Source organism: Felis catus, chromosome F1 (assembly GCF_018350175.1).
Source record: "Felis catus isolate Fca126 chromosome F1, F.catus_Fca126_mat1.0, whole genome shotgun sequence".
Lineage (NCBI taxonomy): Eukaryota > Metazoa > Chordata > Mammalia > Carnivora > Felidae > Felis > Felis catus.
In genome coordinates, this window is record NC_058384.1 from 17,021,683 (window position 1) to 17,040,687 (window position 19,005).

General features: G+C 48.1%; 1 protein-coding gene and 1 long non-coding RNA gene across 5 annotated transcripts in view; one reads left to right on the top strand and one right to left on the bottom strand.

Annotated features, from left to right (window-relative positions):
* TNN (tenascin N) overlaps positions 1-19,005 on the top strand; it is a 68,119-nt gene that overhangs the window by 38,521 nt on the left and 10,593 nt on the right. For 2 of the 4 annotated variants that reach the window (XM_045048451.1, XM_045048452.1), the window contains 8 exons: positions 1,696-1,959; positions 2,619-2,882; positions 4,015-4,278; positions 7,200-7,463; positions 10,599-10,729; positions 11,771-11,903; positions 12,330-12,481; positions 18,428-18,524. In XM_045048451.1, the coding sequence (XP_044904386.1) occupies positions 1,696-1,959; positions 2,619-2,882; positions 4,015-4,278; positions 7,200-7,463; positions 10,599-10,729; positions 11,771-11,903; positions 12,330-12,481; positions 18,428-18,524 (1,569 nt within the window). The remainder of the gene's footprint in view (positions 1-1,695; positions 1,960-2,618; positions 2,883-4,014; positions 4,279-7,199; positions 7,464-10,598; positions 10,730-11,770; positions 11,904-12,329; positions 12,482-18,427; positions 18,525-19,005) is intronic. The other 2 variants (XM_045048454.1, XM_045048453.1) reach the window with 2 other exon arrangements.
* On the bottom strand, positions 733-18,434 carry LOC123382701. The gene is made up of 2 exons (XR_006591454.1): positions 18,139-18,434; positions 733-3,171 (listed from the first exon to the last, which is right to left on the bottom strand). It is a non-coding gene; the product is annotated as an uncharacterized LOC123382701 (long non-coding RNA).

The following is a 19,005-nucleotide window of genomic DNA, read 5'->3' on the forward strand; positions in this document are numbered from 1 at the left end:
TAGATGATTTATGGAAGAGCAGGATAGTGTTCCTTTGTAGGAGAGCACACACACCATCCCTCACCTTCCTTTTACACATTACCTCCAAATAAGGAGCTCATATTGGCCTCATACTTTGGTCTTATAAAGATAGATGGTGATTGGTCCCATCTACCCACTGTTCCTCTGATTTGTACTCAATCGTTGAAATGTTTTGTCTTAAGAGGGAAAAGATATAAAGAAACCATATATGTTAGGATCTGCGAGCCTAGTACTTTAGGGAAGTGTTTTTTTCACTCTGATCTTTTTGAAGCAAGGAAGGGTTATTGTTTTCTTAGGGGATAAATCCTCTCTGAAGCACCGTGTGCTCCGTTCTCAGGATCCTAAAGTTGCACTTACATCCTGTAACAGTTCATAATTTTTAAAGCTCATTCATCTCTGTGTCCTCATTTTTTAAGAATAGACTTATTGAGACTTATTGAGACTTATTGAGACTTATTGATTTACTTTCTATACAATGTACTCTTTTAAAGCATATAGTTCAGTGGTTTTTAGTGTATTTACAGAGTTCTACAACCATCACTATTATCTAATCAGAATATTGTCATCACTCCAGAAAGAAACCCCATGTCCATTAATAGTGCCTCCTGCCCCCACTCCTCCCAGCCTTAGGAAACTATTACTTTCTGTCTCTATAGAGACAGAAGGTCCTTATTCTGGACATTTCATATAAATGGATTCACACAGCATGTGGTCTTTTGTGACTGGCTTTATTAACTACGCATAATATTTTCAAATTTCATCCATGTTGGAGCATGTATGGGTACTTTATTTTCTTGCCAAATAATATTCCATTGTATGGATGTAACACATTGTTTATCCATTTGTCACTTGATAAGCATTTGTGCTTTTTCCACTTTTTGGCTATTGTGAATAGGGTTACTATGAGCGTTTATGGTACAACTTTTTGTGTGGACATATGCTTTCAGTTCACTTGGGTATATACCTAGGAGTGGAATTGCTGGGTCATATGATAACTCTATGTTTCACTTTTTGAGGAATGGCCAAGTTATTCCCAGAATGGTGGCAGTATTTTATATACCCACCAGCAATGAATGAGGGTTATATTCTTCAATTGCTTCGTCCTCAGAGGTATTTGGTGAGATGGGTAGAGCAGGAATCAATATCCCCATTTTATAGTTAAGAAACCTCAAATACAAAGAAGTGAATGATTTTTACAAGTCACAAAGTCAGCTGATGATTCATGGAGTCAGATTTGTGGCATATTCATTGCATATTATGGTACCTTCGTATCTATTTAGTAAGGCCCATATTTTACAAAGAAGGAACTGAGGTTCAGCTGGGGACAGCAGTGCTAGCTGTCCAGGGCCATGGCTGGCTGATGGCAGAGCTGGGCCTATATCCCCAGTCTGTTGGCTCTGCTCAGGGCTTTTCCTGCCCCTCTGCTCTGCATCTCTGGGCTGAAACTGCAAACTGGCTCTTCTGACTCTGGATACTCCTGCTCATTCCATTATCCTGTGCTGCCTTCTTGAGGATCCAAGAGTCTAGCTGTGGAGAGAAGTTCGGTCTTGGTGACACACCTGAAAACTGACATAGGACATGGGAAAACCACAAGACCAGGAGACTGCCTCCCTTCAAGCAACACGGCCTCCCTCTTCGGTGCTTGTTAATGGTGCGCTTTAACTTTCCTTTCAGACATTGACAGCCCAACAAACCTGGTGACCGACCGGGTGACAGAGAACACGGCCACCGTCTCCTGGGACCCGGTGCAGGCCGTCATCGACAGGTACATGGTGCGCTACACGTCTGCCGATGGAGACACCGGGGAGGTGCCGGTGGGGAAGGAGCAGAGCAGCGCCGTGCTGACGGGCCTGAGGCCGGGCGTGGAGTACACAGTCCAGGTGTGGGCCCAGAAGGGGGCCCGGGAGAGCAAGAAAGCCAACACCACGGCCCCAACAGGTAATAAGAAAAAGATCAATCAGAATTGAATTTTGAGCATGCGGATTTGAGTGTGCATGATACCCAAGAGGCGGCCTGAGATGAGAGACTTTGCAGAGAAAGTCACAGAGACCAAAAAGGACAGTGAGTCCTAGTAGTGACCTCAGCGAGGTGGTAGTTGGTAGCTCTCTCTGCCTGGTCGTGGTGAGCTGCTCACGAAACCACTCAGCCCACAGGAAGGGAGAAGTAAAGTTATGCGGTGGCCATGTTTTCAGCGGACTCAGCAAAGATGTTTATAGGCTCTGATCGTTGCAATGCTTGTGATAATACTTTTAGAATGACTGCCCGTGAAGCAGCCCATGATAAAATGATAAACTAGGTACCCTGAACGTCATGGCAGATGTTTAACGACTGTTGTGATGTGACATAATGTTGTCAAGAAGATGTCGTTCCTCATATATTTTAGGGAGCTAAAAGCCAAAAGTATGTTAAGCTTACAATGTGTAGTCTTTTGAAATTGAGAACTGGGGTTCCTTTCTCCCTTGACTCCCAGCAGATTCTGGATGGGAATACCATTGCCTTGTGCTAAGAGAGTTCTAGAAGATGAAATGAGAGTGGTGGGTGGTGGGTATTTCTTCCATGGCTTCAAAGCTTAGGCTTTCCAAATATCTTTTTTAAAGACATTGACAGCCCCCAAAACCTGGTGACCGACCGGGTGACGGAGAACACGGCCACCGTCTCCTGGGACCCGGTGCAGGCCGTCATCGACAGGTACATGGTGCGCTACACGTCTGCCGATGGAGACACCGGGGAGGTGCCGGTGGGGAAGGAGCAGAGCAGCGCCGTGCTGACGGGCCTGAGGCCGGGCGTGGAGTACACGGTCCAGGTGTGGGCCCAGAAGGGGGCCCGGGAGAGCAAGAAGGCGGACACCATGGCCCCGACAGGTAATGGAGCCTTGTTCTTTGAGAATGTAAGGCCTAAGCCTATGGCTGGTCAAGAGTTGTTTTCCTGTTTGACCCTGGAAGAATCAATGACTTATAGAAGAGCAGAATAGTGTCCTTTCATAAGAGACTGCACACACCGCCTCTCACGTCCCTTTAACTGGTTTCCTTACAAGTCAGTCCTCTGTGGCAGTTTCCAAAGTGCAGTTTTGCCGTGATTGGATGGTCGTGTCCAGCTGCTCCTGCTCTGAGTGCGTGGATATTTCACTGTGGACAGCATTAAGGGTCTGTCCTTGTGTTTTGAGTGGGAGGAGAAAATGAAAATCAAATGTTGTTAATATTATTTAATATGTTGATAACTCAACTTTATAAAATAGACTTTACATCTACCAGAGCAAGTTGATCTATGTGGTGTGCTTTAGCATGAATGAATCATGATAATCTGGTTTTGAGGATAAGGGTAACTTATATGTTATATTTTAATTTTATTGGGAAAGAGATGTTTGGCAGTATTTCTGTAGTGATTTAACCAGCCAACCAGCGTTACAAGTGCATCTATGATGTGTAAAGCATATTAAAACTGGTCTTCATTTGGCTGATCCACTCAGCAATGTGTGTTGAGCATTTACCATGTGCTGTGTTCTCTACGAGGCTGTGGCAACCCAGAGGAGATATGGTCGCTGCCCTCTTCCTGTAGGAGCCGACATTTGCATCTAGTTATTAGAATCATCTTGGATGAGATCAGAAGTCTCCATTGACATGATGCTAGAAACAAAATGATTACTGCTTGTGAGCATGGACTGTGTCTTCAACTGAACCCTGAACGCCACATAACACCACGCCTTGCACATAGTGGGAGTTTGATATACGCTTCCCAAATCAATAATGAGATTTGTTTTGTTACACTCTTGTTAAAGGTAATAGTGTAGATTTGCAGATTTTGGTTTACTGTGCTTTCTGCTTGAGGAGCCCAACTCTGTCTGGGGAGAGAAGACATAGGTTAGTGAATCAGTTAGAGCGTAGGTGACGGAAAGACCACGTAACATGAAAGGGCCTCCCTCCAAGCAAAACGATGTGAGTTTCTGCACTCTGTGGCCTATAACTAGTGCACGTTGATGAGTACTTTTCCTTTTAGACATTGACAGCCCCCAAAACCTGGTGACCGACCGGGTGACAGAGAACACGGCCACCGTCTCCTGGGACCCGGTGCAGGCCGTCATCGACAGGTACATGGTGCGCTACACGTCTGCCGATGGAGACACCGGGGAGGTGCCGGTGGGGAAGGAGCAGAGCAGCGCCGTGCTGACGGGCCTGAGGCCGGGCGTGGAGTACACGGTCCAGGTGTGGGCCCAGAAGGGGGCCCGGGAGAGCAAGAAGGCGGACACCACGGCCTCCACAGGTAACAGGAGGGAGGAGAACAGAAACTGGGGTCATCACTAGGGGTTGATGCTGCTGCTGAATTATGCCACTGCTGCCTTTTGGGTCTGTGACTCAGGGACTGTTTTGGGCAGGTTTGTTGGAAAATAACCTCATTCCCGTACCAAAAAAAAAAAAAAAAAAAAAATCAAAGCATAGTTATGGGGTACATACTGAACAGTCCTGTGAAGGTCTTAAAACTCTTTCCCCAGGCTTGTGTTTTAACAGCTCTGCTTCTCAGTGATAAAAAATTATTGAATGGTAAAAACAACATAAAATTCCGAAAAAGCACTGGATTAGAGAACTGTTTTGTGGCAAAGCTGTTTTCTGTGGGTTTGCCTTAATAGATGGTGTGTAGTTTAGAGGAATAAGTGTTTCCTTGGAGGTTGGAGCTCTGTGTTCATTTCGGCCTACGCTAAGTTTTGGTGAGCATTTTCCAAAGGCCAGGCCTGCGATCCAGTGGCACCAAAACAAATATGATTCCTGCTGTCTTGCAGTCCAGTGGGAAAGACAATCAACAAGGAAACCAACTTGTAACTATAATTATGATAAGTTCTATGAAGGAGATGTACCTGGCGCAGGTATAAAGAATAGCAGGGTAGGGGTGTTTCTTAGACGGGATGGAACGAATCCTGGTTAAGATACATATAGACAGAAACATCCAAATAACATATCCTTAAACAAGAAAGAAGCTTACTCTTCTCTTGTGGAGTGGGCAGAGTAGAAGTGGCCCAGGGCTGATGAGGTAGCCCCACGGCACAGGAGACCCCGGCTCCTTCGGTATTGTGTTCAGTCATCCCTAGGGGGTTGCCTTCGTCTGTGTGGTCATCTGTCCTCATTCCAGAAGTGGAAAGGGACCTGGGAAAGGGAAGGAACACTGCACGCGTCCTTTAGTTCTTCTCGTGTTCCACTGGCCAGACCCAAGCCACGGTGCCAGACCTCACTACAGGAAAGGCTGGGAAACGGAGTCTTCAGCTGGGTGATCACGTGCCCACCTTACCCTTCTGTTAGACCGTCCTCTCCAATTCAGTAGCCCCTGGCTGCCTGTGGCAGCTTAAATTTTAATTAATTAAAAGCAACTAAATTATTTTCAAAGTTGGACTCCCCACATTTCAGATGGTCCAGAGCCACGTTTCTAATGGCCACTGTATTGGACAGGGCAGAGTACTTCCATCATCACAGAGAGATCCACTGGACAGTATGCTTACGGAAGAAGGGGAGGATGGGTATTGGAGAAAAACAGCCGCTTCTGGCTGAGGGAAGAGTGCACCTGACGGCCCTAAGCTGCAGCAGCTGAGATGGACACGGGACCGCAAGGGGGCTGGTGTTGCTGGAGCGCAGAGGGCGAGAGAGGAGGTGACGTGGGGCGGGTGGGAAGGAGGCAGGGTCACTCACACAGGACCCCACGTGCCTGAAGGAAGGTTACATTTGTTAGAAGAAGAGCAACACGATGTCATATTTGTTCAAAACGGTTTATTCAGGCCACAGTGAAGAGAATAAACAGAGGGCGTGACAAGGGTAGCGTTAGGAGGGTTAATGAAGACTCTAGTGTAAAATCCGGGCAAGAGGTGATGATGGCCATTGGGAAAGAGGAGAGGGGGTATCTGAGCACATATTTGGGAGTTATAAATGGCAGTATTTGTTGATGGATGAGGTGTGGGGCAGGAAGAAAACGAATCCGGTAAGACCGGGGTTTCTGGCTTGAGCAGCATGGAAGGTTGGGGCATCATTTTCGGAGAGGGGAGGCTCAGAGATAAATAGGCTCGGTGTGGGCGGGGGGATGTTAAGACTTTCAGACATTTAAGCTGGAGAAACTTGTGCGATTCCTTGGCTAATTGATTTATTCATCGATCCTACAAATATTGGTCGAGCGTCCAACATAGGCTAGGTGCTGTGCTGGGTATATGGTTGCGGATGCAAGCCAGGGGCTCGTGTATCAGGGAGCCGAGAGCATTGGTTGGCGTTCAGAGCCACGGACGTGGATGGGTTCGCTTAGGGAGAGGTGTAGAGAGGAAGACGGGGGCCTTGGTGCCCCACATTTCCAGGTTGCCGACAAAGGAGATGGAGAAGGGGTCGGGCAGTTAGGAGAAAACCAGAGGAGGGTGTAGTCACGCCAGTCAAGAGCCGAGAGCATTTAAGACAGAGGGAGTGGATCAGCTCTGCCAAACGCCTCTGGGGGTGGCGAGCGTCCGTCGGATCTGGCAGTGCAGAGTCGGTGGTGACCTATACTGGTGGGGTCGGTGACGTGGTGTCAAAAAGTGCCAAACTTCACTGCTCGAGGAGTGGATGTGAGGGGCGGACTGATAGTGGAGGCATGCAGACTGCTCTCCCGAGAATTCCATGGGCTGAGGCGTGCAGAGGGGCGGGAGAGTGGGAGAAGCTGATGGTGCTGGAGAGAGGGCAGATGAAAAGGAACAGAGTCCTTTAGAAGGCGGGAGGCTTCAAAGTTCAGAGCAGAGAGGGGTTTGTCTGCGTTTTAACACAGGGAAATGGCAGGATCTTGGGCGAGCCTTTTCATTCCTCTGGACCTCCATTCTCTTCCCCTTTTGTAAGAGACAAGAAGGTGGGAAGATCTGACCTCTCAGCTCTGAGACTCTGTAAAACAAAACCACCACATAATGTGGAGATAACAAGAAGAGGTTGTTCGAACAGCAGTTTGGGTGGCTTGTCTTGTTGTTCGGGAGACTTTTATTGTTATTTTTGTGGAAGCTAGGGAGAAAATTTCCATATTAATGTCCAGTGGTTTGTTTCCCTGGAAAATGGAAACCAGGGGCCCTTCACTCCTGGTTGCGATGGAATTGGATCATTATTAGAGGTAACTTGAATGGAGAGCTCCTAGAGACAGGGTCGGGAGGTAGGATGGTCTCCCTTGGCTCTAAAATGCAGCCTTTCCTTTTTCAAAAGACATTGACAGCCCCCAAAACCTGGTGACCGACCGGGTGACAGAGAACACGGCCACCGTCTCCTGGGACCCGGTGCAGGCCGTCATCGACAGGTACATGGTGCGCTACACGTCTGCCGATGGAGACACCGGGGAGGTGCCGGTGGGGAAGGAGCAGAGCAGCGCCGTGCTGACGGGCCTGAGGCCGGGCGTGGAGTACACGGTCCAGGTGTGGGCCCAGAAGGGGGCCCGGGAGAGCAAGAAGGCGGACACCACGGCCCTGACAGGTACCGTAAAGGCCTGGGACTGGGGACCCTGCACACCCATCAGAGCAGTCGTCTGTACTTAGGGGTGCAGAGGGGAGTAGGGAAGGCCGTTGTTTCACCTGAGGACATGCCTCAGAGTGGTTCCTTCTTTACCTTATGCGGATACGAGGGCTCTGATTGAGAAGAGTGTAGAGGACAGGTGCCTGGGTGGCTCAGTGGGTTAAGTGTCTGACTCATGATTTAGGCTCAGGTCGTGATCTCGTGGTTCAGGAGTTCAAGCCACGTTGGGCTCTGTGCTGGGAGCGCGGAGCCTGCTTGGGATTCTCTCCTTCTCTCTGTTCCTTCCTTCCACTGGTGTGCACTCTCTCTCTCTCTCTTTCAAAATAAATGAACTTCAAAAAAAAAAAAAAAAAAAGAAGAGTGTATAGGAGGCAGTGTGAAAGTGGAAGTGTGTGGCTCTTCCGGGTGGTTGTGTGGGGCCTCCGTCAGCTTGTCCTCCACCCTGCCCAGCTCCCAGGCTCTCCACTTGGATGTTAGAACCTGGCGGGCCTCAGCTCCAGTTTGGAGAAGAGGGAGGCAACATAGCACTTTTGTGTCCACGTCCCGGGTTGGGGGCGGTGGTGGAGTGTCTTTCTCCCTCGCTGTCCCTTTCCAGTTAGTGATCAGAGGGGCCTGGGCTGTTGTGTTTTGCGTGTGTGGTGGGGCCTCACAGGGACCGAGAGACTCCCTGTGCCCACCCTGACGTCCTCGGGTCTCTTTGGACATCTGGGCAAGGGCTGGCCATCCCCTTTGTGGCGGGGGACACCATGTGTGGCCACTGGAGTTAGAGGTGCCTTGAATTTCCTTATAAGTTACAATTAGCAGGATTTTTTAATTAAAAGAGTAAAGTATACTTACAGGAAAAAAAAATTCAAACTATTCAAAGGAACACGTAGAAAGAAAAACTCTTGTACAGCCCAGACTCCTTAATAGTCAATGCTGTTCCCCAGAGGCAGCCAGTCCCTCCCTCCTTCCTTCTTTTCTTTACCCTCCCTCCCTCCCTCTCTCCTCTCTCCTCTCTCTGTCGCCCTCGTTCCTTTCTCCCTCTGTTCCTTCATTATCTTCTCTTTGCTTCACTGTTCCCATTTAAAAAAAATTAATGTTTATTTTTGAGAGAGAGATAGACAAAGCATGAGTGGAAGAGGGGCAGAGAGAGAGAGAGAGAGGGGGAGAGAGAATCTGAAGCAGGCTCCAGGCTCTCAGTTGTCAGCACAGAGCCCGACACGGGGCTCGAACTCACGAGCCATGAGATCATGACCTGAGCTGAAGTTGGACACCTAACCCACTGAGCCGCCCAAGTGCCTCTCACTCTTCCCATTTTTAAAGACAATAAGGGGTGCCTTAGTGGCTCAGGGGGTTGAGTGTCCAACTCTTGATTTTGGCTCAGGTCATGATCCCAGGGTTGTGGGATCGAGAGCCCTGCTCCAGGCTCTGAGCTGACAGCACAGAGCCTGCCTTGGATTCTCTCTCTCCCTCTGCCCCTCCTGTGCTTGCATGCGTTCTCTCTCTCTCTCTCTCTCTCTCTCTCTCTCTCTCTCTCTTAAATAATAATTAAAAAAGACAACAATATTACCATCTTTGTACTTACAGAAATGTGGAAGTAATTAAGACATCTCAAGTCCATAACCAGGGGATTGGTGGGCAGTCAAAGACGTAGCAGAGGCCAGCTTAAGATATTTAAATAGTTAAGGTTTTGCTTTGATGTTTGGAAGCAGGAAATTTAGTTCTGTAGTGTGATGGAAAGAATAAAATCCATGCCAGATGTTACACTTTAGAAAGTCAAACCGAGCTGATATTACAGAAACTCAAAATTTGTCAAAACATCCTAATTCAAAACAACAGCTGCCTGATTTCTATTAAAACATTGCAATTCCATTCTCGGCCGAAATGCTACTGAGGAGAAAATAGCCTGGAGACATCTTTTTTTGGGAACTTCTAAATTAAAATCACCCTCTATGATGATTTTTCAAAATGGAAATTTTTCATTCAATATCTTATTGGGTTTAAAAAAACGAGCCATCTGACCAATTAATATGGTTTTGACTAGAATTCTTGCTGAGTTTTGGTTTCCCGGTCTCCAGAGTGTGTACTCCTCCCCCTCCCCTCCCTCCCCATCGCACGTTCAGAGCCACAAGGAAGGCTCTGCTTTTTCTCTGCCTCTTCTTCCCTCTCTCTCTTCCTCTCCTTTGCACAAGACCACCACCATCGCGCCTTCCCCACGCTTTCTGTACAGGGTGTGCATCTAAGGCCATATATTTAGTTAGGTAGGAAATAGAACTTTAAATCTCTACGCCAACTTAATGTTTGTCGCAAGCCCCCATTCTGCTGGTGGGTCGGTATCTCTGATTTAGGGGGCATGCTCCTTCTCCAGGGCTGTGTGTAAAGTCTTGGGTGGTTTCCCAGTGCCAGCCATGGGGTGGGGGGCGGGCAGCTCTGTGGTCATCTTTCCAGGTAGGTGTTTGCCGGGACATGTGGTTTCTGTGCACAGGTTCCTCTCAGATCCGCACTCCAGGTCACTTCGGGAGCCCTGCCGTCGCTGGGAATCTGCCTGCTGATCTGGATGATCTGGATTGTTCATACCCACCACTCTTGGAGAATCTGTGGGGAACCTGGGAGCATAGATGCACTGTCTCGGCCCTACCCACTCCCCTCTTCCTTAGTCGCCTTGTCCTCAGCGGGTGTGGAATGTGCTTTTATTAAAAAAAAATTTTTAAACATTTATTCCTTTTTGAGAGACACGGCGTGAGCAGGGGAAGGGCAGAGAGAGAGGGAGATACAGAGTCCGAAGCAGGTTCCAGGCTCCCAGCTGTCAGCACAGAGCCCAACGCGGGGCTCAAACTCACGGGTCACAAGATCGTGACCTGAGCTGAAGTCAGATGCTCAACCAACTGCGCCACCCAGGTGCCCCTGGAGTGTGCTTTTAGAAACCAAGGTCATAAGGGGCTGGTGGCAAGGAAGAGCAGAGACCATGCCTGCTGCTGGGGAGGAACTGCCTGGGAACTGCCTGCTGCCATGGGAAGGATAAGTTGGTAGAAAATATGTTAACACATCAAAAATGATCTTGCCTCGGTTGCAGAAATACCGACTAATAATAATTACCTGACTTTCTGTATACAGACATCGACCCTCCCAAAAACCTTCGTCCATCTGCCGTTACACAGTCCGGGGGGGTGTTGACCTGGACGCCCCCCTCTGCTCAGATCAATGGCTACATTCTGACCTACCAACTCCCAGATGGCACCGTTAAGGTACTGGATACTTCTTGCTTTTTCTGTTGGTACCCATGCCCAGCCTCCAAATGAAGCAACTGACCCGGGCCCACCGGCTTGATCGCTGGTGTCATGGCCACCGGCTAAGAAATGAGTTGAGCCTTACTGATCATCTGCTGTGTTAGCGAAGCTGCTGCACACAGTTGTCTGCCGACATCGTACGTGTGGCCTCGTTTTAGAGGACTAACTTTTGTGCCTTCTCCTCGCTATCCATTGAGTATTTGTGGGCTGCACATCCGCCCCATGTTATTTTGTTCTGTTGTCTTTCTCAGGAAACGTTCGCTCCAAGGACAATTTGTCTGTTGTATCTATCATTGTATCTAACGTGCTTACAACCTGGCACACAAGACGTGCTCACTAAATATTTATTGAATGGATTGATTAAACCTTCTTTCAGGAGTTATCCCTCCCACCTGGAATCTGAAGGCCAGCAAGTTTTTTAGCTTGTTCCAATGGAAAATTCTTCCTCTTTCTTGTTGGCAAGAGAGAAGGGACGAAGAGGGAAAGGAAGGGCACTTTGATTTATTCATTATCTTAATGGTTGCTTATGACAGTGCTTCAAGGAAAGTTAGCCCTATGTCTGTAGAGGAAATAAGATAGGTTCAGAAGGACGTTTCCTGAAAGGCCAACAGTGGCCCTGCTGCACAGTTATCAGCAGTCACTTTAATCGCCCTTATTAGCTCCTTAGCCCAGCACCGCTGGCCTTGGTGGCTGTAGTTGGTGTTCCAGCATGTACCTGGAGGCAGAGGGTCCCAGGAGACCTGGTGGGTGCTCCTCCAGGGAGGTCCGTGGTGCCAGTTCTGTGCTAGCACTCCAGCAGGGCTGAATCTCCATGGCGCCGCCCCCCAGCAAAGCTGCTGGGACCCACCCGTATTCTGGGAGCCACTAAGCCCTGAAAGAAACCAAACACTGTGCTCTCAGAGAACTCCTGTCATTAGCATTGGGGAAAGCCGTTGACCCCAGCTAGGGTGCTGGGGGTGACACACTGAGTGACTGTCTACTGTCTCCTTTGTTTGGTAGGAGGTACAGCTTGGAAGAGGGAACGAGAGACTTGAGTTGCAAGGCCTTGAGCAGGGCATCGCCTACCCAGTCTCCTTGGTTGCCTTTAAGGGTGATCGCCGGAGCAGGAGTGTATCTACCACCCTTTCCACAGGTAATGTTCTCTGAACGAGAATGTGGTAGAGGACAAGCATCGGACAGCCAAGAAAGCTGTCCAAGGAGGAGCGAGTGGACAGAGTGATGGATTTCTCTGGAAACGGGGCAATAGGGTTATGGGTTCAAACAAAATTGATCTCATGGTAGAAAGACTGAAGAGGGAAGCAGAACAGAATGTCATTTTGAGGGCATCAGGGTAGGAAGTGATGTAAACTTGACCTTATTTCTACTACATTTGAAGGGTTTGATGAGAGCAGGGTGAATGAGAAAAATAAGATATTTGCGAAGGGTCGGAAGAAGCAAAGTAGTAGGAGGTTATGAAATAATTTCTGAACAAAATAAATTATCTGGAAATAAGGGACCAGCCCCCCTACTTCTTCCTTGCCCTTCGCCTAACGATGCTACCTTTCTGCTTGACTCCCAGTTGGTGCCCGTTTTCCACATCCTTCCGACTGCAGTCAAGTTCAGCAGAACAGCAATGTCGCCAGCGGTCTATATACCATCTACCTGCATGGTGATGCCAGCCGGCCCCTGCAGGTGTACTGTGATATGGACACGGACGGAGGTGGCTGGATTGTGAGTCTTTATCCACGGGAGGGAGGGGCTGGGTGGCTTGTTTTTGTTCTCTGATTCCCCCAGCCCCGGGCTGTAAGGATAGAGCCTGAAGGGGGCGCCTGGGTGGCTCAGTCAGTGAAGCCTCCAACTGTTTTTTTGTAATTTTTCCTAAATGTTTATTTATTTTTGAGAGAGAGAGAGAGAGAGCGAGCTGGGGAGGGGCAGAGAGAGAGGGAGAGACAATTCGAAGCAGGTTCCAGGCTCTGAACTGTTAGCACAGGACCTGATGTGGGGCTCAAACTCAGGAACTGTGAGATCATGACCTGAATGGAAGTTGGACGCTTAATTGACTGAGCCACTCAGGTGCCTCTAGCCTCCGACTCTTGATTTCGGCTCAAGTCATGATCTCACGGTTGGTAAGTTCGAGGCTCACATCAGGCTCCACGCTGACAGTGTGGGCTGTGCTTGAGATTCTCTCTCTCTCTCTCTCTCTCTCTCTCTCTCTCTCTCTCTCTCTGTCTGTCTCTCTCCCTCTCTCTCCCTCTCCTTGGCCCTCCCCTCTCACTTTCTCTCTCAAAATACATTAATTAATTAAAAAAAAAAAATAGAGCCTGAAGTACTTCATGGCCAGGATAGAGCAGGCTTAGTTAAACTAAGGTTAACGATTGTGGGGGCTCATGGGTTTATCAGCATCTAATAATGCCCTCTATGTTTGTATAATCCTACATTTTATTCTCTTCAAAGCACTCTCATAAATGAGACTCTCACACAAAATCTTTCAAGTAAGTGACAGCGGTTATTATTTCTAGTTTATAGATAGGTAAATTGAGGCCACAAGGAGAAGTATCTTGGCCCTTCATAAGAATTAATGACAAAAGTTGGGGCCAGATTTCAGGACTCCAGCCTTCCAGATCATTGGCCTTCCCTGTGGGTCCTCTAAGGCCATCCGCCATGGAAACGCATGACCTCCCTGGGCCTTGGGCCTCTGGATTGAAGCCCTTTGTCCAGGCTCTGCATCCTGCTATGCAGGTCAGAAGCGAGGCCTTGGGGACTTTGCTTTGAAGGCTAAAGCCTGAAAGAGGGCAACTTGGCAACGTGCTGATGGTCCTTCTGTGTGGAGGTTTATTCCCTCCGGCCGTTGTCTGCTCCCACCACATGGCACCTACTTTGATTGCATCAGCCTGATCCAATTATATGATGAGCTGTCTCTGAGGGTTTCGATCTGATCCTTCCTTCTCCCGCCACCCCCTTCTCCCAGTGCCTGAACAGCTAGAGGCTCTCACCACTCCAGACCAGCATGCGGCCTTAACCTGCTGTGCATCCGGAGCTCACTCTGGGAAGGAGAAAGCATGATCTCCTAGTGCTCAGACTATATTCATTTACACGTTCGCTCAGGGGCCTGGGAGACCAAAGACACTTGAGCAGCCACGGGTAAAATGATACCATCCGCTAAGCAGCAGTGAAGAAAACTTATTATCCGCACAGCTGCATCTGATGGCTGAAAGGCAGGAACTGGATTGGATGGGAGAAATTCCTGATTGATTTGTAAAAATAACCGAACACCTTGTAGCACGGGAGGGTTTTCTACCTGAGCAGAGCCATTGAGCTGTCCCTGCTGCTTTTCATCAGCACGGTTGTAAGCACCAGGTCTCTTCAGGCTTGAAGCCAGTATCCTGCGTCCGTGTCCATAACTGACCATCGGCAGAATGTTTGTGTTGTCTAGTGTGTCCTTTTTGAAAGCCAGCCTCCCATCGGGAAGGAGACGTTTGTCTAGGGCAACCTCTAGAAAGATACCTGCCGGTGTGTCCACCTGGGAATCCCCAAGATTTTTTCCAAAATTACTTATTGTGTGCCTATTGTGTGTCAAGCACGGTTTTATATACTCAAGAACCAGTAGTGAACCGCTGCTCTCAAGGAGCTTGCCTTCTGGGGCCTGCTCACGCCAAGGACCCTTACCAGGAAACTGAGGTCAATTCCAGAAGTAATAAAATCCCTCTATGTTCTAACCAATACCGGTCCTTCACCCCCTCCCAAGTCTTGTGTTCTGACCCAGACTCCTGAAGATAATACATGAACTGAGATTCTGTAGGGCCCTCCTCAAAGCGATCATAGTCCAGAAAACATGCGGAGTCCTGAGCACTTCTGCACCAAATCTTTTACTGGCGTTGTCCCTGATTTGGGGTTCAAGGATCTTTTGTCACTGAGAGATGACCTCAGTATGTGGCTCTTTTATTTTATTTTATTTTTTTTCAACGTTTATTTATTTTTGGGACAGAGAGAGACAGAGCATGAACGGGGGAGGGGCAGAGAGAGAGGGAGACACAGAATCGGAAACAGGCTCCAGGCTCTGAGCCATCAGCCCAGAGCCCGACGCGGGGCTCGAACTCACGGACCGCGAGATCGTGACCTGGGTGAAGTCGGACGCCCAACCGACTGCGCCACCCAGGCGCCCCAATATGTGGTTCTTTTAAATTGAGCTCCTAAAATCCTTTTAAGGAAATTTTCCTCCACGGGGCAGCAGGAACTCCTTATGTTTAAGAGGCCTGAAGAACTCTACCCCGTGGTAGCTGATACCACAGGAGGCAGGCCAGGATGAAGACAATCCAGGAGCACTTAGGTGCCTCAGGTATTTCCATCTTTGTTCTCCATCTTGCAAGTCTTAAGGACTACATGAGAAGCTATTTCCACAGGCAATTAAATGAGATTTTCATTTTTTTCTCCCAATTGAGTCAGGACGTTGAGTAAGTTCTAGAGTGCAGTGACAGTTCTGTCTTGAGACGTGTTGCCCGCCTCGAGACTTCTTTGCTGAGTGGCTCTTGTTATCCCAGACAGTCCATCATCAGGTGTTTTCACCTCATAGAAGGGGAATGGACTAGATTCTCTGGGAGTCCAGTCAGGCTGCCTGATCAAGATGTGCAAATGCTCGTGGTGGGTCAGTTCATTTGGAATCTGACACAATAAAATGCAAACTAACATTTATTGAGATATAATAATAACTTGTATCAGTATGTGCCAGTCTCTGGCCTTCACACTTTCATGATTTATCATGATTAATGATCTTGCTACAGCCTCAGTTTAAGAGAAGGACAAATGGGCTATGAACATCTTGATCTAATAGTTTAGAAAAGTGAGGCTTGTCAAGGTTCACCAAGTTGCCGAAGGACACAGGTAGTAAGGGCAGAGCTGGGTCTAAATGGCGATGGAGAGAGCATCAGAACCATTTTTTTGGAGTTTTCCTCACTAAGCTGAAACATTATTAAATATATATGTATATATATTTACATTAGTAACATTATTTACATTATTAACATTTTTAAACATATATGTATATACATATATATATCAGTGGGAAAAACCCTTATCATGCTTAGGTACTCTATTCATTGATTGGAGAATGCCTTTGTAATGCATCTCTCCTAGGAAGGCAGAATGAAATTTGAGCCTGATCTTGTACTATAACTAATTATGTTAGTGGGAATGTAATTTGACCCAGTGTACAAGGAACCAAACATTGGTAACACTTCTGCCCTGGGATTCCACTGTCCGTGGTATAGGAAGTGTCCCCGGGAAGGTATTGGAACAGGCACCATGCTAGGAAATGACCAGTTAGCTCCCCAGAATCTTAAGAAATGATTTTTGGAAAATAGACTCAGTAAAAGCTGGTATTTTCAAACGTTCTTATAAAAGATGAGATCAATGTTTTATCCTTGCATCAGCCATTACATAATAAGCTGATTATTATTTAATCTGGCTAATTGCTTTTCTGAACTTTCACATCCGTAAAATGGCATCATGTATACTCGCCCTGTATCCAGCCCTTAACAAAATGCTCAGTAAATGGTAGTTACACAAGTGGGTCAGTAAGTAAAGAAATGAAGGAAGCCAAGAGAGGAGTGACAGTCTCTAAAATAAGGACAAAAGGGGACAGGAACAACAGTGTTAATGCAGTATGTAATTATGGGCCCGATCGTTCCCTAAGTCCTGCTCAGCACCTGGGTATTGTAGAATGTTTTTACACTTGCCATTTCATTGAGTTCTCCTAGCACCTGTGAGATAAACACTTCCTTCCCGCTTCTAACCCTGTTTGTCACCAAGCTGACCGACCGAGGCTCAGTGATAGAGATGACTGACTCACCAGCCCCTGGCCAGGCAGTGGCCATGGTCTGCCTCAGAGCCCAGGGCTCTCCCGCCATTTGATGCCCTAGTTCAGGGCTTCCTGGGCCAGCAGAGGTGGGTTGGTGCTTCAGAAGGAGTTAAACGTGAGCTCCCATGAGGAGATTTCAGCACTGTTGCGGGACCCCTGTTCTGTTCTCCCTCCCTCCCAGAAAAAATGTAAAGAACACAGAAATATTAGGAGGTGTACCTTACCAAATTCAAAATAATTGTGTTTCACATCAAGGCACCCGCTATGAAGCATGGTGGAAAGGAGGGAGATGGGGTTTTGTGTTGGGGCTTCTGTATTCGAATGACTACAGAGGAAAGTAGGTGGAGACAAAGATGCCATTCCAGCCTTCCAGAATTCCAGAATCATTTCTGAGGTTAGCTAGGATGGCGGTTAGCATGGCTGTCTTTCAAGGTCATGAGGAATGACATCAATTAGTATCACTTCTTGTAGGATATACAGGTGTGTTTAGCTTGTAGCTCCTTTTCACGTTTACCTCATATAAACGAGTCCAGTTTACTCTGACAGGAACTGCCTTCCTTCCCCAAAGAGAGGAGTTTTTGAAAAGAAAGCAGCACATATTTTCATGAAATAGTACCCAAGTCTGTCTCCATTTTCTCACTTCCCACTCACTCTTCAGCCCACTCCATTTTGGCTTCTGCCCTTGTCTGTCTCCAGTGCAGCCTTTGCTAGAGTCACTCACGACTTCTGTCTCAGTAAATTCTATGGACGTGTTCCTTAGGCCACGTGTCCCTTGACTGCTTACCTGCCGTTGACACTATCGGCCACACTTTTCTCTCTGTGGTCTTTGTGGTTCCATGCTTTCCTAATTGTCCTTCATGAACGTTCTCCTTAATGAACACATCCTTCTGCACCTGACTGCTGTGTATTGGTGGTCCCCGAGTCTTGATTCTAGGCCCTTTTCTCTTTTTAGGTACTCTTTCTTCCCATGTGATCTCATCCTCTCCAGTGGCTCCACTTTACCATCTGTGTCCCCGTGGCTTTCTGTATTCATTAGGATAGAGCAGGCCTTGCTGCAGTAAACACCACCACCAGATTCCAATGATTTGAGACATGAAAAGTTTCTTCCCATGTGTGCAATCTTCTGGGGGTTTGGCAGTCACTTCTAAGTGGTGACTCAGGGATTCAGGCTGATTCCAGCTCATGGCTCTGCTCTGTGGTCATGTGGCCTTCACCAAGGCCCCGTGACGCATGGCAATGGAAGAGGGAGCATGGAGAGCCCTCCTGCCCTCCTGCACTCCCACTTACAGCCCTTTGGCTAGAATGAGTCACATGGCTCCAGCTTAACTGCAAGGGAGCCTGGAGAAGGAAGCTTCCCTGTGTTTCTGGGGAGAGGAAAATGAAATGGGTCTTGGTGGGCACTTAGCATCATCTGAGACACATGCTTACCTTTGTAAGTCTGGCCTAGATCTCTATTCAGAACCCTAGTCCTTCACTTATGTGCCACTATGGCCTCCCCATTCGCCAGGGCACCTTGGGGGTGACCCTCACTTACCTTGTCCCAAGTGAGCTCGTGATGTACCCGCAGAACCTGTCTTCTGTCAGAGCCCCCATCTCTGCCAATAGCTGAGTGAACAGCCACCCAGTGTCACAAGCCCAAACCACAAGAATCACTCCTGACTTCTCTTTCAGTTCCACTTTCAATCTGTCACCACATCCGTCAGTGTGACCTTCTCTCTGCTTCTGTCTGACCTCGGGGCAGCCCCAGTCCAAGCTGCTGCCCTCCTTCACTCAGTGACATCTGTCCAAGTGCGTCAGAGTGAAAGGTCCATCTCCCTTTGCAGGTCTTCCAAAGGCGCAACACTGGACAGCTGGATTTCTTCAAGCGCTGGCGGACCTACGTGGAAGGCTTTGGGGACCCCATGAAGGAGTTCTGGCTTGGTATGAACTCTGAGATTCCGGAAGGGCTGTGCTGTGGAAGGGACATCTCCCTTCAAAAGCTGCTTGGGTGGCTTGTGAAGGCTCCCCACGTTCAGGAAGATGTCTCAGTGACAGGGACAGGATACCCTGAGGAACCTACCCACCAAGGTGTTGGTGGGGACATGTTGCTAGGAAGGTTCTCATGTGCTGGGATTGTGAGCGGGTGTGGCTGTCACAGGTGGTCTTTATGCTGTATCTGAGCTCCACAGGATCTGCCTGGAGCCCGCACATCTTAGAAACCACAGTAGAAAAATAGTTGACTGTTTGGGATTCTGGGCTATTATTGGGAGGTCATACCAGTAGTCCCTGAAATTCTACTAGTAATGCCCATCATTATGGGGATTGTTTTTTCCCTTTCCCTTCTGCTCTTTTCTGGAGCAGATGCTCATAGAGAGTGAACTAGCCGAAAGCACCCACTGGGAAATGGAGAATGAAAAAAATC